This window comes from Egretta garzetta, unplaced genomic scaffold (assembly GCF_000687185.1).
Source record: "Egretta garzetta isolate BGI_Z169 unplaced genomic scaffold, ASM68718v1 scaffold60, whole genome shotgun sequence".
NCBI classification, from domain to species: domain Eukaryota; kingdom Metazoa; phylum Chordata; class Aves; order Pelecaniformes; family Ardeidae; genus Egretta; species Egretta garzetta.
In genome coordinates, this window is record NW_009258269.1 from 3175872 (window position 1) to 3187906 (window position 12035).

Here is a 12035-nt window from a genome sequence, read left to right on the forward strand (position 1 = left end):
TGCGGGGGGGGGTGAGGGACGCGCATGCAGACACGGTGTGCAGAGACGTGAAGCATCGCCCCCCGGCCCCCTTGGCGGGGGCTCGGCCGGACGCCTGCCTGAAGGAGCCTGGCCGCAGGGGAGCGAGACTCTCTTAGCTTTAATTCCAGAAGAACATTGACTGTACATATAAATATTTACTGCAAAGAAGGGATGAGATGTGTCTGCTCTTCGGAGACCCCTAGAACCGCAGGGGCAGCTGCCGCACACCCCGGCGTGCTCCTCATTGAATTCCCTACCTCTCAGACACCAGGAGGGGTTTTTTTTTTTTGTCTCATACTTCAGGCCATCAGTGGTTGCACTTTTTAAAAACAAAAACGTTTAGGATGCAGCTTTGCCATATTCCCTTTGACTCATGCAATACAAACACTTATTTTTTTTTCCGGGTAACAGGTACGCAGGAACTGAAGCACTCCCTACCAACTTCTCAGCAACAAATCCATCGCTGTCATTAACCGGGGGCGAATTTTACTAATGGGAAGTTTAAGAGTAAAGATTGGAGCACGGGCTCTAAGCTAGGAACTTCCTTTTCCTTTCCAAAAAAAAAAAAGAAATGATTGAAGATCTATAAATTAAAAGATCCGCGTTAAAATTATTTACACTGGGCAAAGCCGAGCACAAGCCTTGTGCCTTTCTCGGATCATCTGGGAGCAAATTGGATCCAAAGATGCGGCAGAAGACCTTCTGCCCTTGCATATTCTAATACCCGAGGGATCGTATAAAACATCAGCAAGTATTCACAGGGCACTTGTTTGTGTTGGGTTTAGCTTCCGGATTGGTTTTCATCATGAGATCTACCAGCAGCGAAAGCCTGCTCCTAGCTCTGATGATGACGAGATACATTCGCAGCGTTTCCTACTTTTTGCATCACAAAAAAAAAATTCACATTCGTCCTCCGGCCTGGGCTGTGGTTTGGGGGAGTGCTGGAGCCAGCTGCCCTGTGGCTCTAAGGTCTCCTTCTTCTGCTCTACTTCTTCTCCTTTTTCCCGGATTTCTTCTTGTTGCCTCCCGAAGCGCCAGCGCTCTTGGCATCGCGCTTGCCGGCGGCGTTGGTGAGGGTGGCCGTGCTACCCGGGATGTAGACGTTCTGCCGGTAATCGGGGACGTGCTGCAGGGTGAACTGGGGGCCGTAGCGGGCGCTCAGCCCCATGGTGCCCGTGCCGCCGCCCAGGGTCGAGTTGCCATCAGCAGCTTCTGTGGGGGATGCCAGAGGGCGGGGGCAAAGAGAAGGGCAGGTTGTTAACGCCGGCCAGAGCCCACCCCAAGCCCCAGCAGCCCCGAAAGGCTCTCTCTGGGTGCCAAACCCCGACCTTGGTGCCACCAACCTTTGCTCCCACCCCTCATTACCCTCCAGCACCATCACTCCATGGGTCGGCTGCACCGTGCGCGCTGGGGACCATGGTGCAGCTGGCACCAAAAGCCCTCGTTTCCAGCTCACATCGTTGCTAAAGGTTTGGGATTTGGGGCTGGATGGCTCTAGGAAGCTGAGCACGAAGCAAATCAATGCCGAAACGCATCCGATGGTCCAGATCTGGGAGCGGGGGGAGGGGAAGGCAAATTCATTCCTGTCGCTCTGCAAAGCCCCAGCACAGAAAGAGCAAGCGCAGAGAGGGGGAAGGGCCCAGGGCCCCCCCGGGATGCTGGGGCACGGCAGGAAGGTGGAGACCAGGTGGAGACCGGGGGGGTGCACGGAGGCAGGGGGAGAAATGAGCTGGGGGGGCCCTCCTTTTGCAGGCAGAGAGACTGCAGGAATAAAGAAAAACAACGAGCAGAGGACATGGGCTGGTCCCCTCGTGGTGCTCCTCACTCCACACCACTTCTGTGTGTGCCTCCGCGTTGCCTTTGCTCTCCCTCGAGCAGATGGAGGCGGCTACGCCAGCCAGAAAGCCAGACAAAAAGGCTGAGCCACCTCCCCACAACCCCCTGAAATATTGCAGCACCCACGTCCCCTGGCAGAGGTCGGAAGGGTGAAGCAACTGCAGTTTGAAAAGTTACAGCTGCTCTGCTGGAGCAGGTGGAGGAAAACGCAGAGCGCGTCCGAAACCAGGCGGGATATTGTGCCCCGAGGGCGGGGGGCGTGCGGGACCGCGCACAGGCACAGCGAAGCACTGCGGGGAGATGCCGGTGCGCTGTCCGCCGTGCAAGCCTTCACCGGCAGAAGTGTTCCACAGTTAAATGTGTCCTGGCAGGGCTTTGAGGATGCTGGGCTGGAGGAGATGTGCATATCCAGTTTGTGATATTTATCGCTAATCCTCACTCGCCTCAGCAGCAGCTTTGGTGCATTACCAACCAACTCAACCCCACAGCCATCGGGGTGTTGGGAACGGGGACGGGACGGCTGGAGATGGCCAGGGATTGGCTCGCAGGTGGACTACGGCCTCCGGCAGTGGGGGAAATTTTTTTTTTCTGGGCTCCCCAGCTGGAGACAGCCCGGCTGGGGGCTTGGTGGGCTTGGGCACCTTCTCCTCTGCCCGGGGTGCCGCTGCCCTACTTCCCCCCGGGGCCATCCCAGATGCACCAGGGCTCTGAGCAGCGAAGGGGCTGGGGGCTGCCAGCACCACCCAGGACAACTGGTCCCCATGAACTGGTTTGTAGTCACTGCACAGCTTTCACAGGGGAGAAAAAGCCATCCGGGAAGTTCCCAGCCTGCCGGTTGGTCCTGGGTAAGAGCAAAGGGCTGTTTCTAGGTAACATTGACATTAAGGCTGGAAAGAAGAGAGAACAGGGACAATAGAGGTTTATAAATGGGCACCGAGCTGCTCTTGCCAAGCAGGGCACTTCAGTTCTTGTTGCTGGAAAGGTTATGCTCAGCCTTTACCAGCAGCCAGCCATTATGGCAAAGGCTCTCGAGGAGGAAAACAAGAATTCGGGCTCTGGCAAAAATACCCAGCTCGCAGCTCCATCATCCCCGTGGGCAGAGGGGAGGCATGTGCTGCCGCAGCTGCCGGTGGGCTTCCCGGAGAGCCCAATATAGGACGTCTGGCCCTGCCGAGCTGCGGAGAAGGAGCTCCTCGGGCTGCCTTTCCGTCTGCCCTCCCACCAGCCCATGGCACCCCTATAAATTCTCACTGGGAGCCAGAGTATTTTAAGGGCAGGATGTCTGCCCTTCCGTATCTGGTGTCCCGGAGCATCTGTGCTCCTCGGTCTGTCTTAGCAGCTGCCTCTGCCCCTTCAGATGGCTCAAAACACTGGTTTTTTTATGTTGTTCCCAGCTGCAAGGGAGGGAGATCCAGAGGAAGGGAGCCCAGGAAAGGGAGACAGAAACCTTACAGCCCTGGGGGGAACCCAGCTCCCCAGGCACTCTGGCTTTGGAGGGTGATTTAATCCACAGAAAGACTGGATCATGCGGGCTTGGCATGGCAGGGCCAGCTCTGCCTCGTGCCACGGTGACCCTGGCACTGGGTAAGGATGCGCATGGGGCATCACCAGTCCCTTCGGGGGGGCTTCCCTAGCTCATGGAGGAGGAGTTTCTGCCCCCCAAGTTGTCTCTGCTTGGTGCGGAGCCGAGCATGGGCTTGATGTGGTGTGGTGGAAGTCGGCATCGACCCCTCTGCATGGGAGCGGCTCACACCGGGAGGAGCGGGCGAGCGAAGGGCACGCACTGCCGTCACCTCTGCCACTGCGTCCCGCCTGCCACCCGGAACAGAGCTCAGCAAGTGACAGTAAGAAATAAGGATCATTTAAATAGCCAGGAAACATTACCCACGGATGGGCAGCACAAAGCTTAGTGGGCAATTAGCACTGCCCCTGATCAAAGCCTGCTCCAATCAACTCGATTAGCTTAATGAGTGAGAGCAGAAAGGGGGGGGACAGAGAGAGCAGGGGAGACATGAAAACACAGTGCTGGTGGAAAAAGCTTGTGATGTGTCCCCACTTGGCCCCATCCCTCCATCCGTCTGTCCATCCATCCTTCAATCCATCCCTCCATCCATCCATCCCTCCCTCCATAGAATCATAGAATAGAATCACAGAATCATTTGGGTTGGAAAAGCCCTTTAAGCCCCCCCAGCCCAACCGCTCCCCTACCCCTGCCATCCCACCCCCAAACCCTGGCCCTCAGCACCGCCCCTGCCCGGCTGTTAAATCCCCCCAGGGCTGCTTGTCCCATCGCCCGTTCCCTGGCAGCAGAGCCTGACCCCCCCCGGCCCCCCCCTCCTCTCAGGCAGTTGTAGGGAGCGATGAGGGCTCCCCTCAGCCTCCTCTGCTCCAGGCTGAACACCCCCAGTTCCCCCCCAGCAGCCTGGGGTTCCAGACCCCTCACCAGCTTCGTTGCTCTCCTCTGGACATGCTCCAGCAACGCAACATCTTTCTTGTAGTGAGGGGCCCAAAACTGAACACAGTATTCAAGGTGGGGCCTCACCAGTGCCAAGTACAGGGGCACGATCACTCCCCTGATCCTGATCCACCCATCCCTCCATTCATCCCTCCCTCCCTCAGTCCTTCCCCCCCTCCCTCAGTCCCTCCCTCCCTCAATCCATCCCTCCATCCATCCAGTGTGTGTAGCAAGGGACCGGCACGGGCAAGAAAAGGATGGAGTGCACAGAGCCACTGGGGCTGCAGTAGGGGAAGCCCTTATGGAGTGGATGGACCTGATTTAAATTAACCCCCTGGAGGGACTAAAGCTGTGGGAGACATTAGGGACTAATTGAGACTTGTGGATTGGGGAAGATTTGCTGCAATAGGGCCCTGGGGCTACGTGGAAATTGGTGTCTAACCTGGAAGGGACCTGCTCAGCTCTCTGATCCTGGGGACTGCTGGAGTGGCAGCCAGAAAAACAGCTTTATCTGTGAGCAAGGAAACCGGATCTGGAGACTCCGGGTGATGATAACCACATGCAACCCTGGAGGCTGTTTTTCCATGGCCGTTTTTCAGAGCCGAGACACATTTTTGCATTCTTTCCCTTGAGTGTAAACAACTCCCCTTGCCCAAGGCCTTCATCCCCTTCCCTGGCCACGGCAGCTCTGTCTCCTGGCTGCCTGGTGTCTGCAAAGTGGCAAAGTTCAGCTGCAGTGGCTTTCCAAGAAAGCAACACCAAACCCACCCCTCCTCCCCCAGATTCCTGCTCTCCCAACAGCCCAAAGGAAACATCCTAAGCATTTTGCACAGGGTTTTATGGCTGTGCTGTTGCTTCTATTTTTAAATCAAGGGGAAAAAGACTTGGAGGTATTTATAAATAAAGGCTGTATGAAAACCAGCCTCTTCATCCAGAGCGCAGTGGTAATTGCACTTCTTTTATACAAAAGCCGCGGCTGCATGGGAACACCCCTCCCTGCCCACTGCTTCCACACGGGACAGCCATAAACCAGAACAAACCAACCCAAAACGACCCCAAACTGCGACTACAACTGGAAAGAGCCAGCAGGAGCTGGTGGGGCAAACCTCAGCGCGCCCGCAGCTTGGCGGGGGCCCGGCATGAGCAGGGAGCACAGGGCAGTGTCCCTGGGCACGAGGCTTGCTGGGGATACTGAGGCAGGCATTCGCCATATTCCCCGCCCAGCCTCTACCCACATGCAAATCTATCAGTCTTCCTCCCTCCTCGCCTTACGGCAAATTGCAATGCAGCAGACGTTCCATTTACTGTGACCTTCTGGAACCAAGCCATTTATAAAACATCACCTCAAGCCTGGCTCTTCCACGTAACACAACCGTGCCTTGAGCCAGAAAGTGTTCTGCCCAGCACACAGATAACAGTTTGGGTGGAAGAGGTGCCCCTGTCTACACCATGCCTGATGCTGATGCCTACTTGGCATCTCCTCTGCCTGAATCCTTCCCAACCCTGCTCCTCCGCAGGGTAACACAGACAGCAGTGCTTTTCCACCAGCAACTGCTGAAGAAGGACTTTCGAAGCCACCCCAGTCAACCCAGATACCCAAGTCCCACCAGCGTGGGCGTGCATCTGAGGTACCCGCGCGAGAGCAAGTGCCATGGTCTTCGCACACGTGATGGACACCAACCGTTTGCTGAAGCCAGGATCATGGCTTGGAGCATCTCCGTGTCAAACTGGTTGTTCGGCCAGGCTCCACCTTCCTCTCCATTCTGGGAGCTACAGGAAAAGAAAAAACAAAACACAGCAAGTACTGCAGCTCGGGCAGGAGGAAGGCATGAGTTTGCTAGCAAAGAGGAGTTTGCAGGCTTTAAATCCTTCTATTAAATAACACTCAAGAGTCAAGACACTTCCAGAGGTCTCCATCCCTCCCCAGGCCTTTGGGGAATAACCGCCAATACCAAAAGCACTTGGGGGGCTCAGCAGTGCTTCCAGCAACTTCTGCTGACTTCAGAGACAGCCTACACCCCCACACCTCAAACCCCCTCCCATATCATGTAATCCCCTCCCACCAATACAATGTAATACTACCAAAAATGCTGGTCCTAAGGCCCCAGAGGTGCATGCACCCTTGCACAACCGGGTCCTGCTCCTTTTGCAGGCCGTGTGAGTGGAGGCACCTTTCCAGCTATTTCAGGCTACAACTCCATTCTGCAGCCTCATTCCTAAGACAGAGGGTGAGAAAACCCCATGGTGTGGTGGCCTTTGGGATCGGCACAGAGCCAGCTGCCTGGCACCCCAAGGGACTGCTCCAACAGGAGGCCAGGAGCAGCCACCAGCTCTGCGGAGTGGGCAGCGAACAGTCCTAGAGAGGCTGGAGCAATGGGGATGGGAGAGAAGAAAGGTGGGCACCCACCTTGGTTCCCCAGGACTGGCTGATGGAGGGGCTCAGCACCACAGATCTGCCTGTGAAACCTCTGGGGATGCTACCAGGCTTTGATTAAGGAGGGTCTGTGACCCAGGTTACTACCAGTAGTCTGTGTGCAGTCCAACAAGCCCCACATTCACGTTTGCCAAGTGCCAGCTGTGCTCGGCCACCGCTCACTAGTGGTGGCCCTTCCCCTCTGGATAGGACAGCCCCTCCAGAGCCTCCCTGCTTCCAGAAGAGTGACTTGAACATCTCACCAGCTTTCTTGGGTCCTCCTCTGCTCTGACCCAAGGTGACCACATCACTCAGACCGCTGGTCTCCCCTCTCCCACTTGCAGCTCTTACCACCCCTGGGACGCCAGGCTCTGCCCCTTGGCTGTGTGCTGGCTCTCCTGGGACAAGGGCTGCCCTGCTTTTGCAGCTGGGAGCTCTCCAGAAGCGAGGTGGGGGATTTGAAAGCCCTTTCCCTTGGAGAGAGCTGAGCCTGTTTCTCAGGAAAGTGTTCAAACCACCAGGCTGCAAGGCACAGAGGTGGCCTCCTCCTCCTCCATCGCTGTGATCCCAGCCCTTGCACCCAGGAGCTGCCAGACCCTGAAACCCTGCTCAGACCCCCAAGCCCTGCTCAGGCCCCGAAAACCTGCTCAGACCCCCAAGCCCTGCTCAGACCCCCAAGCCCTGCTCAGGCCCCGAAAACCTGCTCAGACCCCCAAGCCCTGCTCAGACCCCCAAGCGCTGCTCAGACCAAGCCTGCTCAGACCCCCAAGCCCTGTTCAGACCCCCAAGCCCTGCTCAGACCCCCAAGCCCCGCTCAGGCCCCAAAAACCTGCTCAGACATGCTCAACAGCCAAGATCTCCCCCAGCTCTGGGGTCTCCTGCCGGCAGCTCCGTGCTTGAGCACTCAGCACCCCGCATGCTGCAAATGCCAGCGCAGGCACTGACGGTGCCAACTCAGCCCGGCGTGCTGGGTGGCAGATGGGCTCTTTCACCACCATGCTGAGCATCCTGCTGCCCAAGCGCCCCCGACAGTTGCACCCGCTGCAGCCCTCACACGTAGGACAGGCTCGATATCGCCCCTTCGGAAACAGGATGGAGCCACAGGCATGTCCTTGAAGGTTGTATCTGCTCCCATGTCTAGGTCACTGCCCCAGCTGAATCAATGCTCTGCAAGGAAGGAAGCCCTGAATGCACAGGAGCTTCCTCCGTCCTCCCTGTGCAAATGTCCTGCACGCAGGAAGACAAACTGCAGATGGACAGGATGGATAAGAGTGCCCGTGAGCTCCGATCAGGCCCTGCTCAGTCACAGGGCTTGGTAGGGACCCAGTGAGGGGTACATATGGGCAAACCCCCCTTGAAAAACAAGACCCAAGTGTAAGGATGTGTGTATGGATGCTCCCAGGTACTCCACTGAAAGTCTGGTCTTAAGCAACCTGTCCAACGACACGCAGGCTCTGTGCCAGGACCACACGACCATCCGTCCCTTCTCCTTCTGTACCGCCTGCCCGGTCCATCCCCAGCCCGGCGCAGGGCACTGCTCTCACGCCGGTTTAGCTGTGGAGGATGCAAACCACCACTAATGTGGCAGAGGCTGCCCCGGCACGACGCTGCCGACAGCGCCGCTTCTGAAATACCTGCCGTCTGCTGCGACCCAGGGCGTCCCACGAGCTATTTATGCCGCTGCTCCGCGGGGTGCGGGGTGGCACAGTTTCAAGAAGGCCAGCAGCGAGGCGTTGCCTGCCTTGCAAATTGATTTCGGCGTTTGCGTGACGGTTGTGCTGAGACACCTCGGACGTGGGGGCTGCTGCCCTGCACCAGGGCAGCGAGCGGCGTGCAGGCAGGCGGGGCGGTGAGGCCAAGGCAGGCGGGGACAGCCCTGGGGCTGCAGTGACCTGTTAATGTCACAGGCAGGGCTGGGAATAGAGCCCCGGGCAAGATCCAATAAAGGACTTAGGAACCTAAACCCCATTGCAAACCACAACCCGTGCAGCCACCAGTTAACCCCAGCAGCTCCTGCCCCACCAGCCCCCTGCCAGGCTGGCAGCTGAGGTTCCCAGGTTTTTCAGGGCTGCAGGAAAGCTTCCCAGAAACACCCCAGTGCCTCCCACTGCTGGCTCTGGGGGCTGCCCCGGCATGCTGATGGGATCCAGGGATGGGGAAAGGGAAAGCAGAAGGAAGTGCCAAATCAATTTATTTTTTTTTTAAATTGTAATATTCCAGTGGTTTGAACCCTGTTTTGAAATCGGAGGCCTGGGTTCAACTTCCTCTTTGATGCGGCAGTGCCAGCATCACATTTTCCACCTCCTGAAAGACTCTTTCCTCCCCTCCCACCTCTCCTTCCGGCAATGGGCCACGCTGGACAGAAGCTCCTCCTGCCTCCGTGCCCTCAGACAGCGGGAATGCATAGAAGGAAAGGCTCACCCTGTGGTCAGGCATTGACCTGGCAGGTAGCACCAGGGCCCCCAGCATCACTGCGCTCCCTGACCAGTGGCCCATGCTCTCCACCCCAATGGCCCTTGGCCCCACAGCTACATGCAGGCACAGACAGGAGAGCCAGCCACCGCTGAGCTCCAGACTTGCCCAGGGCTGGGTTGGAAGCGGGGGGCAGAAGGGCCATGGTTAATCCTTGCAGCCTGGGATGGGGTTGAGCAACACAGCCCGACCTCTCTGGTGCACGGCACAAGATGAGTGGCTGTATAGAGAACCAAGATCTTGTCCAGGTTGTTTTGACCCTGTGTTTTAGAGGTGTGTGCCCCCACGGAAGGGTGGCCCTGCATCACCAGTGAGCAGAGAGGTTCACCCCCAGAGGAGGGGGAGATGGGCAGTGTTTCTGACCCTTTTCCTTTCTTCTGGTCTTAGAGAGGGAGGGAACACATGTGAACTCAAGCGGTGGGCTTCACTGGCACCTGCCATACAGTGATACCCCAGTGCCGGGGGACAGCCAAAGCCCTGTATCCCCTTAATGCCCTGTGGGATCACAAAATCACAGACTGATTAGAATGGAGGGGGACACGAAGCACCCAGCTTAATGAACGTTGGACGGTCTCCGGTCCAATACCCCACTCAGAACAGAACCAAGCGTTCAGCTGGATCCAACTTCATGTTAGATGCTCAGGGCTCTGAGCAATCACATTTTGAGTACAAGCTTTCTCCATCTCTCTCTGGACTCCTGTTGCAGTGTTTGACCATACTGGGGTGAAAAAGATTTCCTAACATCCACTCCAAATTTGTCTCATTGCAACATGTGCCCATTGACCCTCATCCTTTCACTGTGCACCTCTGAAGACAGCAATGAGACCCTTCTCCTACCTCTCACGCCTCCAAGCTGAAGGAGCAATCTCAGCCTCTCCTCCCCTGCCATGGGTTCCAGACCTCTGACCGTTTGGCGGCTCCCATATGGCCAGGTCTTTGTTGCAGTGGGGAGCCCAAAACCCAGGCACAGTGCTCCAGGTGTTGTCCCTTAAGTGCTGAACTGAAAGCAATCATCTCTTCTCTTGCCCTGCTGACTACAATCTTACCAGTAAAACCCAGTACACAGTAGGTTTCCATCACAGCAAGGGCACACTGGTGATTCAGGTTCAACCTGATGGTCCCCAGGTCCTTTTCTGCAAATCTACTGCACCCAGTGTTCCCAAATTTTGGACAAACAGCCCCAAAGCTGTGTGCCTGATCCCCATGACAACACACAGAAAAGCTATTTTAGAAATGCCTTAGAGCTGCAAAAAAATGGTATTGAGCTCATTTCTCTAAGCAGGAAATTCAAGCGTCTCAATTACTTGCAGTGCAATCATCCAGAATTCAGAGGCACGGAAAAAAACAAGCGCTGTAATCTAAAAACGCCCAAAAATAACTTCTCGCATTGGGAAGAGGCGCACAGCTGACGACCAGACCTGGCTGCCTTCCACGGCTATAGGATGGAGCTGTGAATCAGAGCTGTGAGTCACTGATTCAACAGCGAGCAGCCCGCCCTGCCCTGCTCCCCCCGCCTGGGGCGGGCAGACCTGGGAGCCCCCCCTTGCAGCGCTGCTCCCCGCTTGGCCGCAGCCTGCAGGGAGGCTGCCCGGAAAAGGGGGGGGCTGGTTCCTATGGAAATGCCTCCAAGGACTTGCTGGTTTTCATACAAATGTAGTTGACTCAATAAGGTTTTTTTCTAAAAACCCATCCCCCACATGCTAGATTTTTTTTTTTTTTTTCCCCCTCTGTTCAATTCTACTCCACACTTCAAAGCTCACAAAAAAGCTGGCTTTCATTTTTGGGAATGTTTCCAGCAGAGCTAGGACTGGAGGGAAGGAAGCAAACCCATATTTGAGCCAAACCCAGGGATGCAGCATCTTAGTGGGCTCAGGGCACGGTGGACACAGAGCACGGGACGGGGAGTGTGCCGGCAGAGGCAGGCGCAGCCGGTGCGAGATCTGCAAACGCCTTCATTAAACCTGGCTACGTGGAAATCGGGGAAGGCAGGAATGAAACCCTGCAGCCTTGACCCAGCCCCACCGCCTGCCGCATTGCGAGGCTGCCCCCGTTACCCAGGGCTTCCACAAGCACCTGCCCAAGCAGCGCAGGGTGGACCTGGATGCTTTGCTGACCGGCTGCTTTTTCCCACCCCCCCCCCCCCCCCCCCCCCCCTGCCACACGCTTCCACTTCGAGCACAGAATTATTCATTTCCTCGCAGGGTTGCTATGGAGCTCGTCACTATGGCAGCCGAAGGCCTGGCAAACATTTATTTGCACAACTGCCGGGTGGGTTCCTGAAAAATTGTTTTCCTCGCTCTGCAGCTGGAAGCTGGAGCCACGTAGCAGTGCCATGACAAACCAAAGAAGTTAATTCGTGCCAGCGTGGTGCTGGAGAGGACAGCCCAGCCCCCCCATGGATGAGACCCCAGCACCCCAGGGATGCCCGGCAGGGCTGCAGGCAGTGCTTGGCCTGGGGATTTTCCCAGGACACCCTCAGCATCCTCCCTCCTCTCTCATTTGGGGCTTTCCGGCTCCTATGGCAGTGGCCCCCCCAGCCAGCACCGCTCCCAAAAACCCCCCCCCCCGGCAGCCTGGCTGGGGCAGCACCCTGCCCTCCCCACCCAGCTCCCAGGGCCAGGGGGGATCTTCAAGCCCATTCCCCCAGCCCCACTCCCTGGCAGCCCCTGGTCCCCCCAGACTGCCTGCCCTGACAAAACCCCTCTGCACTGCTGGTTCCTCTCTCCCAGCTTCCTCCAAGCCCTGCCCAACCCCCCTTGCCACCTCCCACACAGCTCCAGCAGAAGTAAAATCTCAGCCTGCGTGTTTCCAGGCTGGCAAAGGGAAAAGCAAGAGGGA

The 12035-nt window shown here is 57.0% G+C and overlaps 1 protein-coding gene across 1 annotated transcript in view; it reads right to left on the reverse strand.

Annotated features, from left to right (window-relative positions):
• Positions 1 to 6: 6 nt before the first annotated feature.
• LOC104135801 (protocadherin gamma-B1) overlaps positions 7 to 12035 on the reverse strand; it is a 41374-nt gene continuing 29345 nt past the window's right edge. Inside the window, exons 3-4 of the mRNA XM_035888946.1 lie at positions 5994 to 6082; positions 7 to 1233 (exon numbers count right to left, since the gene is read on the reverse strand). Of these exons, the coding sequence (XP_035744839.1) occupies positions 1007 to 1233; positions 5994 to 6082 (316 nt within the window). The 3' untranslated portion in view covers positions 7 to 1006. The remainder of the gene's footprint in view (positions 1234 to 5993; positions 6083 to 12035) is intronic.